General features: G+C 35.8%; 2 protein-coding genes across 2 annotated transcripts; both read right to left on the bottom strand.

The window, feature by feature from the left end:
- Nucleotides 1-24039: 24039 nt before the first annotated feature.
- LOC149557878 (uncharacterized) lies at nt 24040-24578 on the bottom strand. The gene has a single exon (XM_089786070.1). The coding sequence runs from the start codon at nt 24576-24578 to the stop codon at nt 24129-24131; it is 450 nt and encodes a 149-aa protein (XP_089642196.1). The 3' UTR covers nt 24040-24128.
- A 111-nt stretch (nt 24579-24689) lies between these two features.
- LOC149557877 (uncharacterized) lies at nt 24690-27075 on the bottom strand. The gene is made up of 3 exons (XM_089830487.1): nt 26994-27075; nt 26744-26942; nt 24690-24984 (listed from the first exon to the last, which is right to left on the bottom strand). Exons 1-3 carry the CDS (start codon nt 27073-27075, stop codon nt 24690-24692), a joined length of 576 nt encoding a protein of 191 aa, XP_089686613.1.
- Between the last annotated feature and the right edge of the window lie 615 nt (nt 27076-27690).

Here is a 27690-nt window from a genome sequence, read left to right as displayed (position 1 = left end):
CATTTTTTTCAACTTAAAAAAAATACTACCAAGAATAATGCTTTCAGCCAATCAAAAAAGAAAGTATATATAATAAAATTTACTTTAATAGAAAAAATCCTTCAAACCATAAGATAAGACAAGAGATGCAAAGTGTCAAAGTTCCTGCCAAATTGGTAAAGGGGAGATGGATGGAAATTAGAACCAAAGTTGAGTATAAATGTAGAGAGAAATTTTGAAACAGGAAGAAGTAAATATATTATTAAGTTATTTTTAGATTTCAATGATTTCAAATAATTATCATCAAAAGCTAATGTTATTTTAATTCTAATAATATAGATTTTTTAAAATATTATTATTATGATCAATTAGTTCTAGTTTCATAGATGTGTTGAGGTTCAATTATTTGTGTTAAATGGGGTTTGGCCAATGTTTGTTTATAAAAAATGTATTTTACTATTGTTAACTAGTACTATGAAGAGGAAAAATATAATTTTTGGCTTTAATCTAATAACATTTAAGATTAAAATTTAATAATTTTGTGATTATATTTAATTTTTAAATTTTAATAGAAATATTCAACATATAAGGTAAAAACAAAAGTTAACTACTAGTTTTCTTTCATATTTAATGACTAAATGTGATTTCTTTCTTGCTTGTCCTAAGAGTGCTACAAAAGAGCTATTAATTAATCTTCTTTGATATCTATGCAATCTCATTATGGTAACGAATCTCATTGTCTAATCTTGGGAACTCAAATAGCATTTCATCTTATAGATGGTTGTTTATAGTAATGTGAATGATTTTAATAAATATATTTTATGAAAAATATCTATAAATTTATATGTTAATGTTAACTATATATTTTCTTTTATTTCTAAAATAGATCATGAATGCTATTTTACTTAGACATTAGACCGGTATTTAATGACTATGAGGTGGTTTGTTTTTTCCTTACTTTAAGAGTGCTACACCAAGTATTAATTAATCTTTTTTGATATCTATACAATCTAATTATAGTAACCATTTCAATTTATAGGTTGTTTATAATACCATAATATGAATGAATGATTTTAATACATATATTATGTGAAAATAACCTGTAAATTTATGTGTTAATGTCAATGATATATATTTTTATTTCTAAAAAAGGATCATAAATACTATTTTCTAAACATTAACAATATTATCTATCTATCTATATTTTAAAATAGTTTAATAATTATTCCTAAAATATTTATATAATATATATATTTTTCTAAATAATGTATTATATTAATTAATTTATCTATATATAATTAAAACTTAAATTTTAATAATCTATTAATTTATTATTTAAAAAAATTAAAAAAACAATATATGTTTAAAATTTAGAAAAACTTTTTCATATCACATTCGAAAGTAAAAGTTAAAAAAGTAAGAGTTAAAATGTATGGGGACTTGGACTCTCTACTTCTTCTCTATTATCACTTTGCACCGTCTAATCAAACAGCGGAATGGTGAGTGATAGGAATTTAACAACATAACACATGCCATTGTACTTTATTTTAAATATTTTTAAGTGTCCGCAAATTTTGACAGGGTTGCACGACAGGTACAAATTGACAAGGTTGTGAAAATTTGCATTTTTGGTGATGAAAAATATTTTTCTCTCCTACCTAAATTAACATTGTCCAAATATTAGAAAATCAAGATTTATATAATCATGTAAAAAAAAACATATACATAAATATTAAAATTTTGTTTAATTCTAAAATATGATTGGTCAATTTAATTAGAAATTTTTATATAATATATTAATTAATATTGTGAAATTATATATATATATATATATAATTAAATTCTAATAATCTATTTATTACTAAAAATAAAAAATAATATAGCTTTAAAATAAAACAAGAATATCTTTCTTATCACTCACATTAGACAGTAAAATTTAGTGTATGTATTAGCATAAGTGTTTAATGCCCTTTGAATAGAGTAGCAGAAATAATACCAATGGTTTTCAACGGGCCTATCGACCTTTTTTGTAGCGGTCGTATCTGTCAGGATACATTGGTATGGCGTTTACGGTGTGACATTCAACTACGTAGTCTGTGCCTCTGTACTTCATTTTAAAAATATTTGTTAAGCGCCGACAAATTCTGACAGATAGAGTACAAATAGATAACACTTTGGAAAATCTGTATTTTTTGGTGACAAAAATTAATTTTCTCCCCTGTCTAAATTAGCATTGTCCAATAAGATACTAGAAAATTGAGATTTATTAAAATTTGTAAAACAAAAAATAAACACAAACATTAGAAATTTGTTTAATCTTATTATGTGATTGGTTAATTTAATTAGATAAATGAATTCAATGATTCCATTAGCATCCTGCCAAAGGCAGGGACTAATAATAAATGAAACAAGCATGATGTACGAACAAGCATGATGTAAGAAAAGCAAACTAATTAAAAATGGTGATTCGAAAACCAAGGGCAGGGACTAAAAATCTAACGACTATAGCTATTGCCTAACATTTTTAGTCCAGCCTATCTATAGGCTGAGACTTATGTTTTCACCTGATTTTAGGCTATTGGTTTGCCTGTGCCTTTGCAAAATATTAAACATGATTTCCAATGTTTGAAGTGTATTGTTTTTTTTTTGAATTTCTTGAAAAGTATTTCTTTTTTCTTATTGGTTGACCCTATTTTTGCTAGGGGTTTAATTAATTTTTAATTAATTAAAAGTAAATTTAAATCTCCATATCTCTAGACTTTCTCTTTATATATTATATGCTATATAATATATATAACTAGTAGTATGGAGAAAGGAAAGGACTAAGAATTAAATTATAAAATTTATTATAGAAGTTAATTAAATTTTATAAATGTTATTAAATTTTATTATATACTTTATTTTATATAATAATTTTTTTGAAATATATATATATATATATATATATATATATCCCTAATCTCCTTCATTATTATAATTTTAAAATGAGATTTAAGTTTAGCATTCAAATTAGTTTTACAAGTAAAGTTAGAGTTTAGTATGGGAATTCAATCAAGATTAGATTTACTATTACGTTAGGTTAGGGTCAATAATAGAATTGCACTTAGAGATAAGCACCACAATATTTACCCATTTAATGTTTATATTGAAAAAAAAGTTTGAGTAATTTTTTATTTTAGTAGATAGTAATGAAATACATATTATTTAAATAGATTGTTAGTAAATACGCTAGAAAAAATTTATAAATTATGAAGAAAATTTGAAGTCATAAATTATTTAAGTTAATTGATTTAAAATAATATTGTAGCTATTGATTTAAAATAAAATATATATGTTCAAACAATACTTTCTTCTAATTTTTTCTAATTTTCTATTTCATTATTCTATGTTCTTATATTATAAAAGAATTAAATTTTATTTTAAAACTTATAAAATTAATTTATTTGATTTACTCTTTAATAATTATTAATTTATATTACTTTATTTTAATTTTCTTCTACTAATTATTTACAATCATTTACTTATACCAATGTTTGTTCAATCTATTCAAACAATATTTATTTTTTTACTATTAGGCTGGACTTTGCTGTAACACAGCTCTTGTTACATATAATTATACTGGTTCTCTCCACAATTGTCTTTCCCGAAAGCATCAAAAAAATTTCTTCCTCCACAGGCTGAAAGCAGGCGCAGGTGTTAATTTGCCTTGCAATTATTAATGGGCTCGGCAGAATCATGCTCTCGCTGCTTCATTTTAGCACCATTCTTGCTTATGCAGCTACCCATTAGTTTTCCTCTCAACAGATTTGACGTTGGCAGAGAAGACGAGTACTTCAAAAGCTACACATGATTTACAGTGCCTAGGAAAACAGAAAATAGCAAAAAGAAGACCACTTTTCTAGAGGAACAGCTGAGGATCTGTTAATGTTCCTCTGCATTGAATGTCCAAAATCTAGAACAATGTTACAGCTTTCTATGTTGGGCTTCTGGAATGAGATACATTGAATGCAGAAATGCTACAACAGAGAAGGCATAAATGCACTGAAATGCGATGCAAAACCTGCTACAGAAGTCAAAAATAAGGAGACAGCAGTAAAATGAACGTTGACAGGAAGCGATCGTTTGACAATGATGCGCATTTCAGAAAAATTGAAATGGGCAGGCGGCTCATGTAAAGACGTTTTGTCTAAATATGCAGAACATTTCATCGCTTCTTTAGGTACCTACTCAATTGTATATTCTCTTTCAACGGTCAGAAATAATTGGTTTATAGTTTTTTCTTTTTTTTTTTCTTTTTCAAGAATCTTAAAGCGATTCAACAGAGAAGAATCTGAAAGTTTTTTATTTGTTAACCCCCGTGGGCATTTGAGTTGAGAAGTTCGGCGCCAACATGGGAGCACTGGAAATCAAGGGTTTCGGCGATAAATGTGTAATGCCGCCATGGACGGAATTGAGTGCCCACCCTAAATTAGGCAACATCCTAAATCATTTTCCGGAGAGATTTCGTCGAGTTCTCTCTATGGCTTGTTGCAGGAGGTAAGTCTTCAAAATTGGTTTCAATGCTTTGAGTTCTCTACTTTATTCTCCATAAATTGTAGGTTGTGGCACTGTGTGTTTCCCTTTTGAAATCCATTATCCTTTCAATCTGTACAATCCTCCTGTAAGGAAAACTTGAGGGTTTTGTAGTTCCTTACCGTTCCCGGCTTTTATCTTCATATTGATGAAGGTCTCTGCTATAACAATTGACTGCTCTGGCTTCGTTCATATGATCTTAATACCATTTAAGGACTTTTATATGTAATCAATACTTCTTCCTTAACAGCAAATTCCTCTGTCCTCAGCATTCATATGCTACTGTCTGCATATTATTGTCTTTTTTGGCAAATGGTCAATCTTGAAACAGTCTTGATTTGTGACTTTCCTATGAATCCATTCCTGCAACGATAGGATTCCCGCATTAGGTATGATATCATCTTCCTTTCAGCTTTGTAACCTTGAAAGCATTGTCTTTAATTTTGAACTGTTCACGGTAAATGCTCTTTGTATCACATTAATTACTGATGGCGTACACTTCTGCATTGCTGTATCGATCTGGACTGTTTGAAGTTTTAACACATCGTTAATACAATTGTGTTGTCTTCCTTGTGCACATTCTGTAAGGCTTTTGTAGATTCATAGTCAAGGTTTCTGTGGAAAGATCTGATGAAGATATAATGTTTTGTTTGACCGGCTACTAGAAACATTACTTCATTTTTCTGAAAGTCATGTTGTAATTGAAGATGAAATCTATCATTGATTCCTTTATTGCTCTGAATCTGCAGTGTGTTAATTTGAATTTGATGATCAGATCATTATTGCTCCTTCATCTTATTACATCACAAAACAAATTCTTGATTGTTTTCTTCTCATTCCATGTCTATTTGTGACATTCATTACATTCACACTGTAATGTCCCCATCTTTTTAGCATGTTCTCCAAAGGCTAAGTGGAGCATAAGAAGAAATTTAATTAATTTCTTATAAAGTCATTAAATAAATTAAAAATTAAAAGGTGACTTTATATTTAATTAATTTACTTAGTTATTGTATTACAAGGAAGAAGCTTCTAGAGTGTGTATTAATTATTGGAAAGGGGGAAGCCTCTAGTAATTTAATTTTCTAGAAGCACAATTAACAATTGTATTGCAAGGGAGGAGTTTCTAGAGAGCATTAATTATTTGAAGGGGGAAGCTTCTAGTACTTGCACTTAATTAATATTTGATTTCCTTCTAGAAGGGTGTAGGGAAAGTATAAATAGAGGTGGGAACTTCATTGTTTAGCATCGGATGATGGTGAATTGCATTTCATAGGAACTTGGATGTACAGTTTGTTTTTGGCATTAGAGAACGTTCATCCTATCTTGTGACATTTTAGATGTCATTCCCTTGGGGTTTGGCCTTTGGAATCCATTGCTATGTATTTGATTTTATTATTTCGAGAACTAATATTATTTCAGCAGCGGTTCAATCTTCAATTGGCATAAATTCCTTCTTGTTCATGTTATGTGGATCGAAATCTATGCAAAGACATTAAAATCACTTTCAGCAGTTGGTTCAGTTTTTGGGCATTTCTAGGGTGCCCATTACAGTGGTATCAGAGCTATAAGTTTTGCCATCCTGTGGAGATCTTAAGCATTTATGTTTGAGCATGCGACAAGGGCTTTATAATTTTCGCAATACCAGAGCAAGACAAAGTAGGAGTTCAGACTTGCAGAACGAACAGGATAGTTCATCCATGCAGAGGGACATACAATCCAGTCATACAGACACAAAGGAGATATTCTTTGAACAAGACAGTAGTATGGGTGACCAAGATGATAGGAATACAGGATTAGATGGAGGCAGGAATATCGGTCCAGATCAGGAAAATGTAATGTTTAAGTTACTGGGTACATTAGAGGAGGGGCAGTATATGCAACAGGAGCAGAATAAGTGAATGGATATGATGCAACAGGAGTAGAATAGGCGAATGGATATGATGTTGCAGCTTATGGCTAGACAGATGGGCATCAATATTAATTCAGGTGATGTCAACAATGGAAACAACAATAATAGGGGCAATGATAATGGAGGCCGAGGCAACATTAATTGTAATAATGGACATGACAACAATGGGAATGAGGCTGATAACTTTAGACATGTTGCACACCTAGCTCAAACAGCCAGCTTGAGACCTCTTCTACCCACCTTCTCACCTAGAGATCTAGTTCAACTGGTTAATGAACCACAAATTACGGAGTTACAGTATTAGTTCAGGAGGGATTTGTAGGCTAGTGGACCGGAGTTTTAGGCGGACATTTCTCTCAGAGATTACATGGACTTGAGGATGAGACACTTGCCCAGATCAGGAGGAAAAAGTCAAAACCTTGAGTAGAGAAAGAAAGTTGGGAAACTTTCTTACCTTATTATGATGCTTCAGGGAAGATGACTGCACAAGCTTGGGTGCAGAAGATGGATACATACTTGCAGCTAAATCCTATGCCTGAGGAGGAGGCTATAAAGTATGCAGCTATTCACTTGGATGGACTGACACATGAGTGGTGGCACCATGGCATGGTAACCTTGAGACATAATCAGATCACATCTTACAAGGAGTTCACTAAAAAACTCATAGAGAGATTTGATATCAGGGATCTCGAATTACAGTTTAAGGAGTTGGCACAACTCAAGCAGTGGGGATCAGTTGAGACGTATATCAGTGAGTTTCAGAGGTTAGCTGAATTGGTCACTGATATTTTAAAGAGGAGGTTAGTAGTATTGTTTATGGATGGATTCTCAGAACTCTTGCGAGGTTGGGTCAAGGGGCATGACCCAACTACATTGGAGGAGTCCACTAAAAAGGCTCGTGACTTAGCACCTTCTTTATTTAGGAGCAGATTTTAGCACAGGGATTCTTATATGAAAAAGGACAAGGAGAAGAACAAAAAAACTTTTCACAAGGATGCTCAGCCAAAAAGAGATAAGTTGGATAATGACACCTTGAATGATTTAAGAAAGAAGAAGTTATGTTTTCATTGCAGAGAGCCTTGGGATTTATCTCATAAGTGTCCTCTCAAGCCTAAGGCAAATCAAATGGAGTATTTCTCAGCAAAGGAGTCACAGCCTTGAGATTGCAGAGAGCCTTGGGATTTATCTCATAAGTGTCCTCTCAAGCCTAAGGCAAATCAAATGGAGTATTTCTTAGCAAAGGAGTCACAGTCAGAGAGGGAGGATCAACACTCTGATTCAGATGAGTATAGCACTAAAGAGGAGAGCAACATTTTTGAGGATGAGAAGTCATTAGCACGATTAATGGGGGCTTAGAAGGCAATCACATTTAAGGTTAGGGGTACTATCCAAGGGCAAAAAGTGATCTCACTCATTGACACTAGGGCTACACATAATTTTATAGATGCACAAATGGTAGCCAAGAGAGGTCTACAGACTGAGGAGCACGCCGGGTTTGGAGTCATGGTAGCTAATGGTGACAGACTATTATGCACTCGGAAGACATCTAATCTTCACATCAGGTTTGGAGATGGCTATGAGTTGGAGGATGAGTTCTATGTGGTAGACATGGGAGACTATGATGTCATCTTTGGCATGCATGGATGGCCTCGCTAGAAGAGTTCACACTTAACCTAGCAAAATTGGAGATGAGGTTTCAGCATGAGGGAAGAACAATTGTACTTAGTTCACACTTAACCTAGCAAAATTGAAGATGAGGTTTCAGCATGAGGAAAGAACAATTGTACTTAGAGGACTTTTGGATGGGAGTTGTAGAGTAGTTTCCCTGAGGAGAATGCAGAGACTTTTTCGACATAATAACATAGAGTAGGCAGCAAAATGTTTCACTATGCCAACTTCACATGAGCCATAGGTGAAGAGTCATCCACTAGATATCCAGGAGATACTTGACAGGCACACTAAGGTATTTGATAAGATTCCGCATGGGGTTCCTCCTGACAGGAGGATAGATCATGTTATTGAGTTCGAGGAGCGAGCCAAACCAGTTATGATTACTCCCTATCGTCATCCTAAGAAACATAAGGATGAGATAGAAAAGGCAATTAAGGAGTTTTTGGAAATAGGGCATATTAGGCATAGTAAGAGCCCCTTTGCTTCAGTAGTAGTGTTGGTAAAGAAGAAGGATGGGACGATGTGCATGTGCATCGATTGTTAGAGTAATTAGTTGTTTTCACTTATTAATTAAATCACTTTGATTTAATTAATTAAGTTGCCTATTACTCTAGTTTGCTTAAGCTATCTTGTAGGTGCATATAATTAATATTTTATTAATTATATTGTGCAACCTAGCTTTTTTAGGCTTTAGGTTACCCTTTTCGGGTTTCGATTTCCTTTATAAGGATTGATCTCTTTTTATTTTTCATTATGAAGATCCGTTGAATAATATTTTTTCTTCCTCTGAGTTTTTCAGATCAAACCCTTGCCTCTTCTTGTCTTTTTCTTCTCTGTGACAAGTTTTCTGCATGCAGGTTTTCTTGGGCTTCGTGGATTTGTTGTGCGCTTTTGCTCAAATCCTACATGGTATCAGAGCCAGATTTGCTGTAGCTTGTTCGATGTTTCAAGAAAAAAGGAGAACAAGGGTTTGGCGGATCAAATTTGGTGTTTTTTCGAGTTTTTCTGAGAAAACAGGGGGTCACCGATTTTTGGAGCAGTTTGAGGCCAAACGGATATCACGGATGGATTCAGAAGGCGTCAAAATCCCCCTTTTGATATAAAATTTGTTCGATTTGGACAACGTTGATTTGGGAGGCAAAATTTTTTTGCTCGCAGGTCCGTACGGCCTTGGCACGCAGATCGAGGCAAAAAATTGCTAAAAATTGCAAAAAAAAAAATTAAAAACGGCTTTTTTTGCCGTAGCAGTTTAAAAAACCGCCTACGGTCACCATGACTGCTAGCGGTTAGCGGTAACCGCTTGCGGTGAAACCGTCGATGGTTTGCTGACCACAGCGGCTTTGGTGACCGCCACCGCTTAGCGGCCTCACTGCCCACCACTGCGGCCACCGGAAGCTCCGCCCTTGCGCCGCTCATTGCGGTGGCGCGATTTTGTAAAGTTTTTTATTTTTTAAATTATTTTTTTATTAAGAAAAATAATTTTTTCATGCATTTTCAAAGGCCCTGTTGGTTTTTTCTCCGTAACTTGAGCATATGGACGTATTTTTTCGATCTGAAAAATGTGTCGGAAAGCTGGTTCTGAGACGGAGATGTTGGTACAGGTGTTTTTGATTTTTGATACAGTTTGGTTGCTTGTTTTGGCAGTCAAAGCCGGATGTTCTGTTTTGCACTCCGGGAGGCGTATTTTGAGCATCCGATCTCTGATTTTGGACTTCTTTATATCGTTGGAAAGCTCTTTTTGTGCTCTTTCCAGTGATGTTGGTTGTTGTTCCAGATTCTGTTTCAGGCACATCCTATTCAGTCTTTTGCGTTTTAGCATTCTGGTGGATATCCTGTTTGTTTCAGATCCGGGGATCGATTTTGTTGCTTCAGATACTTTGTTTTGGGCTCTACCTTTTGTTGTTTCAGCCTTATGTTTTTTTAATCATTGTTGATATTCATTGTAAGCATCTTTATGAAACGCACTTAGATAAAGTGCCACTCTTGCGTTTCGGGATCCTTTTCATCATTGTGATTCGTTGTCCTCGCACTATTTTATTAAGTGCCATGGGGGGGATAGTTGTTTGCCGCTTATAGGCCCTCTTTCTCTTTTACCTCATGCAGTGTCGATGACACATGCCTTTATTGGTGTCAGTACTTCACTCTCGATGTGTTTGGTTCTTGTGTTGTAGGAGATTTTTGGCCCATCTTTTCAGTTGCCTGTCACCTCACCCCGTCTGCATTAAGGGGGGTTATATTGTTGTTCTATTCTTCCTTGGTTCGATGGTTCGTTGGTGTGAGCTATGTATTTAGTACCTGATCCTACATACTAGGCGATTGCAGTGGCTGGCTACTTATGCATTTCGGTGAGATGGATCATCTACCATATAGACACGCTCGGTTCGTGCTTTCTATTTCCATGGAGGTTCTATAGATCAGCATTTTCGACAGAGTTTTGCGGCTTTTCATGCTTCAGTGATTCTCTTCTGATCTCTCTTTGTTCCTTCTTATGGAACAGTCTTTGCTATCTCTTTTTAGAGTAGGGTTTTTTCCATGTGGTTTTCTCTATTTCTCCTCTTTATAGAGATTTTGTTGTGATTGGGTACCTGATCAAGCCTTGTTGCCGGGACCCAATTTTCTGCTTTCATAGCTGTGCTAGGTTAGCTTACCTCCTGAGCTTCGCTTAAGGGGGGGTGTTAGAGTAATTAGTTGTTTTCACTTATTAATTAAATCACTTTGATTTAATTAATTAAGTCGCTTGTACTCTAGTTTGCTTAACCTATTTTGTAGGTGCATATAATTAATATTTTATTAATTATATTGTGCAACCTAGCTTTTTTAGGCTTTAGGTTACCCTTTTCGAGTTTCGATCTCCTTTATAAGGATTGATCTCTTTGTATTTTTCATTATGAAGATCTGTTGAATAATATTTTTTCTTCGTCTGAGTTTTTCAAATCAGACCCTTGCCTCTTCTTGTCTTTTTCTTCTCCGTGATAGGTTTTCTGCATGCAGGTTTTCTTGGGCTTTGTGGATTTGTTGTGCGCTTTTGCTCAAATCCTACATCGATTACAGGGCATTAAATAAGAAGACTATTAAGAACAGATATCCCATCCCAGGGATAGATGAGCTAATTGATGAATTGCATGGTGCATGCTTTTTTACGAAGATAGATTTACGGTCAGGGTATCATTAGATTAGGACGAGGGAAGAGAACATTAAGAAAACTTTTTGGTGTCACTATGGTCACTTCGAGTTTTTGGTTATGCCATTTGGGCTAACCAAAGCCCCTGCTACGTTCCAGAGTTGCATGAATTAGGTATTCAGGGAGCAGCTTAGGAGATTTGTCTTGATTTTCTTTGATGGCATTTTAGTCTTCAATAAGACTTGGGAGGAGCATTTACAACATCTGGAGATGGTGTTGTCCACTTTGGAGAAAGAGTCACTGTATGCCAAGGAATCTAAGTGCGAGTTTGGGATGACTAAACTACTATACCTTGGGCATATCATCAGCGTAGATGGAGTTTGGGTAGACCTTGAAAAGAATAGGGCTATTGTTGATTGGCTTGCTCCTACGAATCTTACACAGCTTAAAGGATTCCTTGGTCTCTGCGGGTTTTATAGGAGACTTGTTAAGGGATTTTCATAGACTGTTGCACCCTTGATAGACCTTACAAGGAAGGGGGTTTTAGCACGGACAGGTTTAGCTCAAAGAAGCTTCGATCATTTCAAGAAGGTGATGTAATCATGTCCAGTACTAGCTTTACTAGATTTCACAAAGCTATTTGAGCTTCATTGTGATGCATCAAGAGATGGGATTGGGACAGTCTTGATGCAGGAAAAATATCCCATTGTTTTTGACAGCAGAAAGCTCCGTGGAGTGGAGAGGAGCTATTCCATCTATGATTGGGAGATGTTGGCTAGTATGCATGCATTGGCTAAGTTTCGGCCCTACCTAGTTGGGGGAAAGTTTGTTATCAAAACTGATCACAACAGTATCAAATACTTCATGAGCTAGAGTGACTTGAATGATAGACAACAGAAGTGGATTACAAAGATACAGGCCTATGACTTTGACATTTAGTTTGTCAAAGGTAAGAAGAATGTTGTGGCAGATGCTTTATCTAGAAGATCTCATATTTGTGCTCTTGCTGAGATTACAAGAGATTGGAGAAATAAGATCACAAAAGAGTATGCAAGGGACACTTGGGCTTCTGGAGTAATTGCATGCACCATACATGATGATCGTTATGTGGTGATGGACGGATTGATTAAGTTCTAGGGTAGGATATATTTGATTCCTTCATCATAGTTTAGGGAAGTAATATTGAAGACATTTCACAATGCACCTACAGCTGGACATCCAGGGGTGTTTGAGACCTACAGACAGATCTGTGAGCGGTTTACACGGAAAGGGCTCAAGGATGATGTTCAGAAGCATGCCGGAGAGTGTGTAGTTTGTTAGCAGAATAAGAGAGAGCACACATCCTGTAGGTTTGTTACAACCTTTGCCCATTTTGGATAGGAAATGAAAAAGCATTTCTATGGACTTTATCACCAGGTTACCACGAGTAGAAGGGAAAGATTGCATCTATGTGATTGTTGACCGGCTGACGAAGTTTTCTCACTTCTTTGCTATTCCATCCACTTACATAGTAGCACAGGTGGCCGATCTTTTCTTTAGAGAGATATTCAGGTTACATGGGCTACCTAGTTTTATTGTCAGTGATCGAGATAGTAAATTTATGAGTACTTTTTGGTAGGAATTGTTTAGGTTGTGTGGTACAAATCTTACACCTAGCACTTGTTATCATCAATAGATAGATGGGCAGGCAGAGATTGTGAATAAATGGGTGGAAGGATATCTGAGGAACTATGTGACTGCACAACAGAGGGCTTGGGTCAAATGGCTACATATGGGAGAGTACTGTTATAACACCACTTATCATATGTCTGTCAAGATGACTCCATTCATGGCACTATATGGTTATGAAACACCTAGTTTCATGGATCTGGTTTTGGGGGATAGTAGAGTGTCCAAAGCAAAAGACTTCTTGCAGGATAGTTAGGATATTTTGAGGGTGCTCAAGGAGAATATATGGCAAGCCCAAAATGAATAGAAATTGTATGCTGACCAGCACTGGATAGAGCACAACTTCGAGGTTGGGGATATGGTATACTTGAGGCTACAACCATATAGACAGTCATCACTCAAGAAGAGCGGAGCAGAGAAGTTGAAGCCTAGGTTTTATGGCCCCTACAAAGTGATTCGCAAAGTGGGCGAGGTTGCTTATGAGATTGAGCTTCCAGAGGGCAGTTGGGTGCATAATGTGTTTCATGTGTCAAGGCTTAAGAAAGCCATAGGTTAGAGAGTTGTGCCTTATATAGAATTGCCACCATTAGATGAGGGGGGAAAGCTCGTATTGATTCTTGAGGCTATTCTAGATACTAGGGAAAGGAGTCTGCGAAACAGGTTGACTAAAGAATATTTAGTCAAATGGAGATATCTGCCAGAGGAAGATGCCACTTGGGAGAGTGAGCAGGTTCTACAACAAATAGGACTGAGATTGCTTGAGGACAAGCAATTTCAAGGAGGGTGGACTGTAATGTCCCCATCTTTTTAGCAACTAATTGGAGTTCTTAGCCTTCACGTTTTTCAAAGGCTAAGTGGAGCATAAGAGGAAATTAAATTAATTTCCTATAAAGTCATTAAATAAATTAAAAATTAAAAGGTGACTTTATATTTAATTAATTTAATTAATTATTGTATTACAAGGGAGAAGCTTCTAGAGTGTGTATTAATTATTGGAAAGGAGGAAGCCTCTAGTAATTTAATTTTTTAGAAGCACAATTAATTATTGTATTGCAAGGGAGGAGTTTTTAGAGAGTGCATTAATTATTGGAAGGGGGAAGCTTCTAGTACTTGCAATTAATTAATATTTGATTTCCTTCTAGAAGGGTGTAGGGAAAGTATACATAGAGGTGGGAGCTTCATTGTTTAGCATTGGATGATGGTGAATTGCATTTGATAGGAACTTGGATGTATGGTTTGTTCTTGGCATTAGAGGACGCTCATCCTCTCTTGTGACATTCTAGACGTCATTTCTTTGGGGTTTGGCCTTTGGAATCCATTGCTATGTATTTGATTTTATCATTTCAAGAACTAATATTATTTCAGCAGCGGTTCAATCTTCAATTGGCATAAATTTCTTCTTGTTCATGTTATGTGGATTGAAATCTATGTAAAGACATTAAAACCGCTTTCAGCAGTTGGTTCAGTTTTTGTAATGGGCACATAGTTTCTGAGATATCCTTCCACCCATTTATTCATAATCTCTGTTTGCCCATCTATCTGTGGATGATAACTAGTGCTAGGTGTAAGATTTGTACCACACAACCTAAACAATTCTTGCCAAAAAGTACTCATAAATTTACTATCTCAATCACTGATAATAAAACTAGGTAGCCCATGCAACCTGAATATCTCTCTGAAGAAAAGATCGGCCACCTGTGCTGCTGTATAAGTGGATGGAATAGCAACGAAGTGAGCAAACTTTGTCATCCGATCAACAATCACATAGATGCAATCTTTACCTTGTGCTCGTGGTAACCCGGTGATGAAGTCCATAGAAATGCTTTTCCATTTCCTATCCGGAATGGGCAAAGGTTGTAACAACCCTACAAGATATGTGTGCTCTCCCTTATTCTGTTGACAAACTACACACTCCTTGACATGCTTTTGAACATCATCCTTGAGCCCTTTCCATGTGAATCGCTCATGGATCTACTTGTAGGTCTTAAAGACACCTGGATGTCCAGCTGTAGGTGCATCGTGAAATGCCTTCAGTATCACTTCCCTAAACTGGGATGAAGGAATCAAATATATCCTACCGTAGAACTTAATCAATCCGTCCATCACCATGTAACGATCATCATGTATAATGCATGGAATTACTCCAGAAGCCCAAGTGTCCCTTGCATACTCTTTTGTGATCTTATTTCTCCAATGTCCTGTAATCGCAGCTAGAGCACAAATATGAGGTCTTTTAGATAAAGCATCTGCCACCACATTCTTCTTACCTTTGACAAACTCAATGTCAAAGTCATAGGCCTGTAACTTCGTAATCCACTTCTGTTGTTTATCATTCAAGTTACGTTGGCTCATGAAGTATTTGATGTTGTTGTGATCAGTTTTGATAACAAACTTTCCTCCAACTAGGTAGGGCCAAAACTTAGCCAATGCATGCATAATAGCCAACATCTCCCGATCATAGATGGAATTAGCTCCTCTCCACTCCACGGAGCTTCTTGCTCTCAAAAACAATGGGATGTTTTTCCTGCATCAAGACTGCCCCAATCCCATCTCTTGATATATCACAATGAAGCTCAAATGGCTTTTTGAAATCTGGTAGAGCTAGTACTGGACATGATGACATCACCTTCTTAAAATGATCGAAGCTTCTCTGAGCTGAACTTGTCCATGCGAAGACCCCTTTCCTTGTAAGGTCTGTCAAGGGTGTAGCGATTTGTGAAAATCCTGTAACAAATCTCCTGTAAAACCCGCAGAGACCAATGAATCCCTTAAGCTGTGTAAGATTCATAGGAGTAGGCCAATCAACAATAACCCTAATCTTTTCAGGGTCTACTCAAACTCCATTTGTGCTGATAATATGCCCAAGGTATAGTAGCTCAATCATCCCAAATTCGCACTTAGATTCCTTGGCATATAATGACTCTTTCTACAAAGTGGACAACATCATCTCTAGATGTTGTAAATGCTCCTCCTAAGTCTTACTAAAGATTAAAATGTCATCAAAGAAAATCAAGACAAATCTCCTAAGCTGCTCCCTGAATACCTGATTCATGCAACTCTGGAATGTAGCAGGGGCATTGGTTAGCCCAAATGGCATAACCCAAAAACTCGAAGTGGCCATAGTCACACCGAAAAGCTGTCTTCTCAATGCCCTCCCTCCATCCTGATCTGATGATACCTTGACCGTAAATCTATCTTCATAATAAAGCATGCACCATGCAATTCATCAATTAGCTCATCTATCCTTGGGATGGGATATCTGTTCTTAATGGTCTTCTTATTTAATGCCCTGTAATTGATGCACATGTGCATTATCCCATCCTTCTTCTTTACCAACACTACTGTTGAAGCAAAGGGGCTCTTACTAGGCCTAATATGCCCTGTTTCCAACAACTCCTTAATCGCCTTCTCTATCTCATCCTTATGTTTCTTAGGATGACTATAGGGAGTAATCATAACTAGTTTGGCTCCCTCCTCGAGCTCAATAACATGCTCTATCCCCCTGTCAGGAGGAACCCTATGCGGAATCTTGCCAAATACCTTAACGTGCCTGTCAAGTATCTCCTGGATATCTAGTGGATGACTCTTCACCTATAGCTCATGTGAAGTTGGCATAGTGAAACATTTTTCTTCCCACTCTATGTTATTATGCCGAAAAAGTCTCTGCATTATCCTCAAGGAAACTATTCTGCAACTCCCATCCGAAAGTCCTTTAAGTACAACAGTTCTTCCCTCATACTGAAACCTCATCTCCAATTTTGTTAGGTTAAGTGTGAATTCTTCTAGCAAGCCCATCCATGTCATGCCGAGGATGACATCATAGTCTCCCATGTCTACCACATAGAACTCATCCTCCAACTCATAGCCATCTCCAAACCTGATGTGAAGATTAGATGTCTTCCAAGTGCATAATAGTTTGTCACCATTAGCTACGATGACTCTAAATGCGACGTGCTTAGTCTGTAGACCTCTTTTGGCTACCATTTGTGTATCTATAAAATTCTATGTAGCCTCAGTGTCAATGAGTGAGATCTCTTTCTGCCCTTGGATAGTACCCCTGACCTTAAATGTGATTGCCTTCTGAGCGTCCGTTAATCATGCTAATGACTTCTCATCCTCAGGAATGCTGCTCTCCTCTGTAGTGCTATCCTCATCTAAATCAGAGTGCTGATCCTCCCTCTCTGACTGTGACTTCTCTGCTGAAAAATACTCCATTTGATTTGCCTTAGCCTTGAGTGGACACTTATGAGATAAATCCCAAGGCTCTCTGCAATGAAACATAACTTCTTTCTTAAATCATTTAAGGTGTCATTATCCAACTTATCTCTTTTTGGCTGAGCATCCTTGTGAAAAGTTTTTTTGTCCTTCTCCTTGTCCTTTTTCATATAAGAATCCTTGTGCTGAAATCTGCTCCTAAATAAAGAAGGTGCTAAGTCACGAGCATTTTTAGTAGCCTACTGCAACGTAGTTGGGTCATGCCTCTTAACCCAACCTCGCAAAGGTTTTGAGAGTCCATCCATAAACAACACTACTAACCTTCTCTCTGAAATATATGTGACCAACACAGCTAACCTTTGAAACTCATTGATATACGTCTCAACTGATCCCCAATCCTTGAATTGTGCCAACTCTTTAAACTGTAATTCGGGATCCCTGGTATCAAATCTCTCTATGAGCTTCTCAGTGAACTCCTCGTAAGATGTGATCTAAATATGTCCTAAGGTTACCATGCCATGGTGCCACCACTCATGTTCTGGTCCATCCAAGTGAATAGCTGCATACTTTATAGCCTCCTCCTCAGGCATAGGATTTAGCTGCAAGTATGTATCCATCTTCTGCACCCAAGCTCATGCAGTCATCTTCCTTGAAGCATCATAATAAGGTAAAGAAAGTTTTCTTGACTTTTTTTCTCAGCTCGAGGTTTTGACTTCTTCCTCTTGATTTAGGCATGTGTCTCATCCTCAAGTCCATGTAATCTTTGAGAGAAATGTGCGCCTAAAACTCCAGTCCACTAGCCTCCCAATCCCTCCTGAACTAATCCTGTAACTCCGTAATTTGTGGTTCATTAACTGGTTGAACTGGATCTCTGGGTGGGAAGGTGGGTAGAAGAGGTTTTGAGCTGAGCGTGCAACATGTCTAAAGTTATCAGCCTCATTCCCATTGTTGTCATGTCCATTATTATCATTAATGTTGCCTTGGCCTCCATTATCATTGCCCCTATTATTGTTGTTTCCATTGTTGGCATCACCTGGATTAATATTGACGCCCATCTGTCTAGCCATAAGCTGCAACATCATATCCATTTGCCTATTCTGTTCCTATTGCATCATATCCATTCGCCTATTTTGCTCCTGTTGCATACGTTGCCCCTCCTCTAATGTACCCAGTAACCTGAACATTACATTTTCCTGATCTAGACCGATATTCTTGCCTCCATCTAATCGTGTATTCCTATCATGTCGGTCACCCATACTGCTGTTTTGTTCAAAGAATATCTCTTCTCTGTTTGTATGACTGGATTGTATGTCCCTCTGCACAGATGAACTACCCTATTCGTTCTGCAAGTTTGAACTTCTACTTTGTCTTGCTCTAGTATTACGGAAATTATAAAGCCCTTGTCACATGCTCAAACATAAATGCTTAAGATCTCCACAGGATGGCAGGACTTATAGCTTTGATACCACTGTAATGGGCACTTTGGAAATGCCCAAAAATTGAACCAACTGCTGAAAGCGGTTTTAATGTCTTTGCATAGATTTCAATCCTAATAACATGAATAAGAAGGAATTTATGCCAATTGAAGATGAACCGCTGCTGAAATAATATTAGTTCTCGAAATGATAAAATCAAATAGATAACAATGGATTCCAAAGGCCAAACCTCAAGGGAATGACGTCTAGAATGTCACAAGAAAGGATGAATGTCCTCTAATGCCACGAACAAATTGTACATCCAAGTTCTTATGAAATGCAATTCACCATCATCCGATGCTAAACAATGAAACTCCCACCTCTATTTATACTTTCCCTACAACCTTTTAGAGGGAAATCAAATATTAATTAATTGCAATTATTGGAAGCTTCCCCTTTTCCAATAATTAATGCACTCTCTAGAAATTTCTCCCTTGCAATACAATAATTAATTGTGCTTCTAGAAAATTAAATTACTAGAGGCTTCCCCCTTTCCAATAATTAATTTCCTATAAAGTCATTAAATAAATTAAAAATTAAAAGGTGACTTTATATTTAATTAATTAGATTAATTATTGTATTACAGGGGAGAAGCTTCTAGAGTGTGTATTAATTATTGGAAGTGGGAAGCCTCTAGTAATTTAATTTTCTAGAAGCACAATTAATTATTGTATTGCAAAGGAGGAGTTTCTAGAGAGTGCATTAATTATTGGAAGGGGGAACTAGTACTTGCAATTAATTAACATTTGATTTCCTTCTAAAAGGGTGTAGGGAAAGTATAAATAGAGGTGGGAGCTTCATTGTTTAGCATTGGATGATGGTGAATTGCATTTGATAGGAACTTGGATGTATAGTTTGTTCTTGGCATTAGAGGACATCCATCCTCTCTTGTGACATTCTAGACGTCATACCCTTGGGGTTTGGTCTTTGGAATCCATTGCGTTGTATTTGATTTTATTATTTTGAGAACTAATATTATTTCAGCAGCGGTTCAATATTCAATTGGCATAAATTCCTTCTTGTTCATGTTATGTGGATTGAAATCTATGCAAAGTCATCAAAACTGCTTTCAGCAATTGGTTCAGTTTTTGGGCATTTCTAGGGTACCCATTACACACACTTGTTGTCAATATATATGAACATGTCAGGCCTCAAAACATGATGCAGGAGCATCTTGGGTGTAAGATTAATTTTGCATCACCCAAAAAAATTCTGTTTTGTTTCTTGAATATGGGTTGTCTCAATGCAGAGTTGTTGTTTTTGGAGGCTTTCTACTTAGTAAATCAGTCATACGAGCCCAGAATGTCCCAATTTCTGAGATGGATGTTCATTTTGGATATATCAGCCTACCAGTTGAGGCTCAATGCCTTATCATGAGTATCCATGGAGTTATTACGGATTTTTGGTGTGCAATTTTGGTATGAAAACTTTAGCCTCAGTGTTGAACACCTTAGAGGCCCCAGATGGGCTTCGAATTGGGGTCTATTGGAGTTTGCATGAGTGAAGACCTATAGATCAGACACTGAGGATTTCTAAATGAGATTATAATATCCAATTGGAGCAACATTTTGAAAGTTATGGTCTTCCAAATTTGGGCTAGCTGAAATTTCCAAAATAAATGTAAAAAGTGTATCAGGCCGACTCTATATGTAATTTTAGGGTTAGTCGGTCTCAAGAGTTGGGGTTTGATGTCTAGAAACTTCCCAGGCGGTGTAAAAATGCCTATTTAAGGAATGCACGTATATTGCCTAGGACCTAAGTCACAAGGTACGAATTCAAATTCGAGTTTGTTGATCATAAAATTCGGATAACATTCAGCAAGGATAAAAATTCGAAAAAAAAAATCAACATTAACTTGAACTTATATATATTTATCAATTTTTAAATATAATTAATATATCCACAAAGTTGTCAAAATAGTTTAACATTGCTAAATAATTAAACTAAATAGCTTAATATTATTTTAAAATAAAATAATATTATTATAAATAACAATATTATATTAAATATCATAAAATTCGGATGAAGTTTGGAAAAGGTTAAAAATTCACTGAAATTTGAACTTCATGGATGAAATTTGGTGAATCTTGTGACTTACCCTAGGACATCTTAGGGTGATAGTTTGCAGTTCTGTGTTGCAAATTATTGTAAGGAAGGTGCCCATGTGGATTTGCATATTATATTTCAAAAAATAATTGTAATTCTGTATTTGCAGTGATAATAAAAAGCCCATTCTTTGTTCTCACAAATTGTTGTTATCTCTTTGTTTCTATTATGTGTTTATGGTATTAAGGGGAGCACCCTTCATCATCAAAAAATAGTTGATTATCATTAGTTGGAAAACTCTCACTCAACAACAACTTGCCAAGCCTATTCTCCGGCATATGCAAGGATGCTCCTCTTATAACTTTGTGCTGCTTTAGTTGAAAGACATACAATGCTTTGTCATCTTCATTCAATGTTCTTGATCATTCCATTCTGTTTATTCATTAATTGTACCTGTGGTGTTGGTTGCATTTTTCATGTTTATTTAAAACGAAAAGGTTTCATGCTCAAGGTATCATGTCCCTTTCTTAGTTTATGATCTGATGTTGATCTCACTATTATGATGGCCTCAAGGTTTCACTACATAATGATAGTATGCTTCTTTTTATAGTCACTGCTTATGACCTCCTATAGCTGCACATTACACAAATCTGTTAGTTAAAAACATATGATTCAGATTTGTACCTCTGTCTGCCCTGGACTACCACTTACCTTAGCACTTATCATTCCAGTCATAAGAAAAGATCATAGCTGTGCTAGCTATTGTCTTTGTGCTGCTGGTTTTGGCTGAATTGTCAAGCCAGTCATTCCATTGCTGTGGAGTCCCTTTTTTACCACTCCATGGCCTTGTTCTGGGTGTCATTCTTCCTTTCACAACACGAGCCAACAGGCCAACTTAGTATTGGACCAAGATATAAGCGTGCTGGTTGCAACAAATAAATAATGGCTTTGTAGTTATAAACCAGGAAATATGAGGCTCTTTAAAAAAAGTGTAATATCATGCATAAATTATTACCTATTTACAGAGGAGAGATTTAAATCTGTGTCCAAAAACAGAGCGTGCTCTCATGCTCTGTTTTAAAGCTCCCATTTAGGCACAGATAGCAGGATGCCCCAGCATTATTTTAGCAGGTTGCCATAATAGGTAAATCTCACCCTACCAAATCTAATATTCTATACATGATTTCCAGAAACATTTTAGGAAGATAGATTACGGGATTGAACTCTTTTGCATACAGTTATAATGTAATAGGAAATGCTGTGCGCATTTTTTTAGCATAGGTAGTATGCTTTTAGAATAGCTGAATCATTTATTCAGAACTTCTCTACACCAAAATTTAACTAAATTCACAATGCCATGCTCCATAATGAATTGAATGTTGTTCTAAGATTGAAAAATGAATGCATTAAAAACAGATGAAAACTAAAACAGATCAAATCCATCCGCAGTTTACCTTCCAACCTTTCAAACTTCTGATCTGCACAAATTTGAAGGAATGTTGGCTTCCTTTCTGCTATTACTGCTCACACAACTTATCCCCATCCAGTAGTTTACTCTCCAACATGTCAAGAATCACAAAAGAAATTAACAGCACACTTCCAAAATAGAATCAAAATATTTATCTAATAATATTTAAACAACAATCAAAACAAAAACAAGGAAAACACAGAACACTAAAATTCAATGGCCGGCTACCAAAACATTGCCCTATCCACCATTTATAACAACGCTTGAGCATAAGGCATAAACACATTGAGCAGCAAAACTGAAGAGAACACTTTCTCTTTTTATTGTGATTTACTTCATTATGAAACAATTCTGTTGTTTTTTGTCAAATGAAAGCACTACTTCTGTGGTTTTATCTGTGGCTGCTACCATATAAGGTATTATTGCACACCTAGTGTTAGATCCTTATTTGTCTATAACTGTGAAATGAAATTTACTTTCATTTGGTAGTTCACAATTTTTATTTTATTTTTGTTTTCCTATCTCTTGAGGTTATTTAATATTGTGTGACATCTTTTTTGATTGAATAGAGCAGCTACTGATGATGTAAATGCAATTGTTACCAAAGCTATTTTAAGCAGAGTGAATAGTAGATATCCGATCATCTTGATGTGTTAAGTTATTCATTCACAGCTTTGTGTCTTGTACTAGCTCTTGTATTTTAAAGATTAAATATGACAAGGAAAAAGATTGGCCTGACACAAATGTCTGATTTGTCCATGAATGGGAAAAAGAATTCTCTGTAAACTACAAAGATGGTTTATGTAGCAAATGTCTCTGTGGTCTCCAATCGTCCAGTTTTCTTCTCTTAGTATCCTAGTATTATTTTCCATTGCAAGACACACACAGTGTACTATGATCCACTCTAACACACCCTTAAAGGTTAGACCTGATTTCCCCGTAATCATCTTGAGCCTGCAAATGATGATGATAGAGTGAAAGGAGGAAAAATGTGCAGGTGAAGAATAGAGAAGCTGATAGTCGATGTGACAATAGAGAGGATGGGGAGTAAGTGAGACATTCAACTGTAAGCATACAATAGCCAAAAGCTTTAACTTCTTTTTCAGCTAATTGAAACATGGCTTTGGCTGCTGTAAATCATATTTACTTTACCGGTCAACTACTCTCCTCTAAATGCATTTTATGTTAAACTGACAACTGCATGTGTAATTTAGATTCTTCAATAATGGGCATAAATATTAGTTCGCGAAGACTAGAACACTCCAAAACTATATACAATTTTTCTTACACAAAAGATGTTTTCCTCCAGTGCGATATGGAAATACTTGTACAGTCAAATACTCTATTTACACTCTGTTTAATACTGGTCCGCAAAGATTTATGCATTTCACATATGTGGAATTGCATTTCCATTGATCTGTAATTTCTCTATTTGGCTCTAATGACTAAAGGTAATAAACTAATAAAGTTAATTGGACATAACATTCTTATGCATTTTTAAGAAACGATACACCTTTATGTTTTGAAATTGTTCTAGTGATTTCTGTATATGTAACTGTGCAGATTGCATTGATTCCTATTGATCGAGTCGCTAACAAACATTAGCCTCTTTCCCCTCCATCTCATCTACACACACTTTTACACATCAAAATAATTATAAGCATTTGACAGGGTCTTTTCTTTATATTAACTTAAAACTATATTTTTAAATTTTAACTTCAACCTTATTGATCTTTATGTCCAAGATCTTTTAGATTACCTAAATCTACACATGATAAATATCTAATAAGTTAATTGTGCTCATATTATTTCCAATAGAAGACATACATGCATTGTCATTAACAAATAGGACAATGATTGCTAGTTGATTGAAGGCAATTATAGAAATACAAGAAGAAACAATTTCAACATCTTCTAACAAATAAACTGTCTGCAACCTTAAAGAAATAAAGTTATGTTACACGAACAAAATAGAGAGTACAAAACCAATTAAACTTTCTCTCATACTTCCCACTTCCCCTGCATTTTGGTCGAGTCTCTGAATGAATAAGTGAGTGCAATGCTCCCATCCATTCGTTTCAACCCACATCTTTCCACCACAACATAGCAGGCAAACTTTCCTTCCATCCCAGACCTATTAAATGATTTCTTCACCCTTACATCTCTTCCTCCTTGTTTTAATCCATATCTTTCTTTATCTGCCCTCATTTTGGCAATGGTGGGCCAGCTAAGTTTCACACCAGTAGTCTGTCCTGATTTCTTCCCTACGCCTCTGAACAATACACTTCCATCGTCATCTCTAATTTCCTCTCTTACTTCTTCTCCAAACAATAGCGCTTCTTCTACCTTCAAGGTATTGTCCACATCAACAACTTTTTCTGTTATGCCTTGAACAGAATATATCTCTTCCCAAAACTTTTCCAAATCCATTTTGTAGAAAGGACACTCCATGAGTTGAATCTTAGGATCCTCCAACCTGGTACCCAATTCATTAACAAAGATAAAGGGGCAATACCAACTCTTCAACTAGAACAACGGGGGAAGTCCTCTCTAACAAAGAAATCAAATGGGGAGATTGTTCTCTAAGATGAGCGTTTTCCCCTCCAACATGAGCAAGTCTGCCATGTTTTCCATGCATGTGTTTGGCTTCCACACTTCAACCTTTCTACAGAGAAATTGAGGTGGGAAATCATCAGTAGCTACACACTTTGCAGTGAAACTAGACTTTCTCTTGGAGATTATCTGCATTTGTTGATATGGATTAGTGGGTTGCAAAGGTCTAGGACGAAGGTCTTTCACACATCTAAAACAGCAAAATGTCGCCTTGTCTTCATCAGTAGAGCATGTTTCCACTAATCTGTCCATGCCACCAACATACAATCAGACAGTTAGTTATTCATACAATTTTTCCACTTATACTCTAAGAAACACCTAATGAAACTATATTAGATTATGATTGTTAATTACCCAAAACTGTTGGCAACTGGCTTCGGTCAGTACAATATCTACAGAAGACAGATTATAGTTTCCATTTCTATTTCAGTTCTGCGTTGCTTGCATTACATTTTTTCTTGTTTCAGTTCTAAATTACTTGCATTAAAATTCTCCCTGCAGCATAGACTTTGTTTTAGCAGTATTTTCAGTTTTTTGGGTTGCATTTCTATTGAATTCATTTATGGTATTATTTTGAGAGCTATTTGTAACTTGTTCAGATCTACAAAACAATTGTGTGAAGTAGGGGAGAAGATCAATTAGTTGAGTACTCTAGCTCTGTACTGTTCAAGATTCTATGTAAATTTTTTTTTTACTTTGAATTTTTTACAGCACTTTACTTGGCAAGTCCTTTGCTTATAACTAATTTCAGGATCACAACATCAAATATGACGCAATGTGAAAATGCTTTTTACTAATGTGTCCAAGAAGGCCCAAAAAATGTAAGATCCATACTAACAAAATCATGATTTGCTGGTGCATTGATACGACATCATACAATTGGTTGCTTTTTAACCTAAGTTTCATTTAATCATGAATAGTTTTATCAACACTAACAACTTCAAGGCTACAGATATTACTACAATATTGTCAAAATATTAAGAGTTAAATAATTGAATACTATAACAAATATCTGAGTGCTCTCTACTAATAGATCTTCTCCCTTAATATACTTATTAACACATTCATCTCTCTTGTAGAAATTTGTTTCACTTCCTTGTATGTAGTTGTTAGTTCTATTTCATTCTAGATTTTGTTATTCTGTCATCATTTTTTTGGCATTTGTTTATTTCAAGTCTGCATGGGTACGCATACCTAGACCCCTGGTACGCATACCGGGTACAGGTACAGGTATACCGTACCAGGTACTTGCCTGGGTACAGGTATACTGTACTGGGTACTTGCCGGAATTGCCACATCAGCTTACAAATTCCCCCTCCCCTCCCCTCCCCTCCCTTACAAAATGTTAAAAATGCTGTCACATAGACCAAGATATAATCAAACTTCATTTGCATATCAGCTTGTTTATCAAGCTTCATTCAACATGTAATCAGTTTGAAACTTTGATACAATATTGATTAACAATAAACTACTAAACTTTTTTCTGGTTTTCAAGTTAAAACTAGAAGTTTATCATTTGCAATATATCGTTATAAGATTTATGATCTTCTTGTTCATAATTAAAGTTTGCCTTCGTTGTAACACATCTAAAGTTTAAACACACAGCACAAATATTATGACTCATGTCTCATATTTTCAGATGTCTTGTTTTGGAAACTCAATATCATGACTCATATTTTCATATTTTCTATAAAATGTCAAAATCATATTTTAAAAAATAGGCTTACCCGCATACTCCGTCCCCTCTTTTGACAAATAGCTGTACCCACATTTGTACCCGTACCCAAAGTACCCAAGTACCCTTACCAATGCAACCTTGATTTATTTAATTTCTTCAAGACTTGCAAATAGATTATGTAAGGATATTGGAGGATAACATAACTTTCAATATCACTCTCAATCTCTAAATATTTCCAATAAGTATTCGTTATTCTCTGTCTGAAAAACAGAGAGGGAAAATTCCGCACAAAGAACAAATTTCACAAAATTATTAGTTTCCTTACCCCTTGTGCTTGCTCTCAGCTCGTAACACATAGTAGCGATGGGAGAAGATGGGTTGGCCCAAAACAGGAATAAAATACACTCTATCACATTCTGTGAGAGAACTTTGTCCATCACTTGTAGTGTATTGGACTGTTAAACATTTGTCTTGGGGAAATGGAAATTGTTTAGGCAATTGCAGAATCCCCAACAGCAGGAGGAAGATTCAGGTTCGCCATTCTCATCATGAAGTAAGAGATATGCAGAAAGGACCAGCAGGCGGTGGTAATAGAGTTGGGCTCCCCTGTTCAGCCATGTCCTTTGTATCTGCATAGGCCTGCCTGTAAGCCGCCATAGATCTTTTGGAATACATGATTGGTCAGATAACAAAGCTGTACGTGAGAACCCGGGCGACACAAAAATACATTGATTCATCAGATAGTATCTACTATTCATGTAAGTTTGGTAAGAAGACTTTCTAAGGTAGGCTCATTTGGTAGCTTAAAGAAGTGGCAAACTGACGTTCATTGAAAAGTCCTTGGTATATATCTGTGCTGCTACAGACTTTGACTTACACTTTTTGTTTCGATTTAAATTTGGATTTTGTATGGATATGGTTGGTTTTGATAGGGCATCGTTTATGCAAGGCTCAGAATGCGCTATGACCATATTTTTTAATTGACTTAATATAAAAAAATAACAAGCAAATATAGTCAACGGTGCAGGGGTTTCCATTTGTCATTGTAGTTGGGTTTTTTTCAAATGAAAATTCTTGGAAGTCAGTAATTGTATCGAATGTGCAATGGGCACAACCATTCATTTTAATAATAATAAAAATGAAGAAGGAAAACATGTCTACAGGTAAAGAATTATATTCTATGCGCAAGTTTTTTTTGTGAATGGTTAAATGAAACAATAAATTTGTGTCAAAGTTTCTTTTGGGGAAGTTATTATAAAAGCTATTAGGTAG

Source organism: Cupressus sempervirens, chromosome 5, assembly GCF_028749045.1.
Source record: "Cupressus sempervirens isolate cs-2001-9-10 chromosome 5, ASM2874904v1, whole genome shotgun sequence".
Lineage (NCBI taxonomy): Eukaryota > Viridiplantae > Streptophyta > Pinopsida > Cupressales > Cupressaceae > Cupressus > Cupressus sempervirens.
This window is presented reverse-complemented; position numbering and strand designations above follow the sequence as displayed.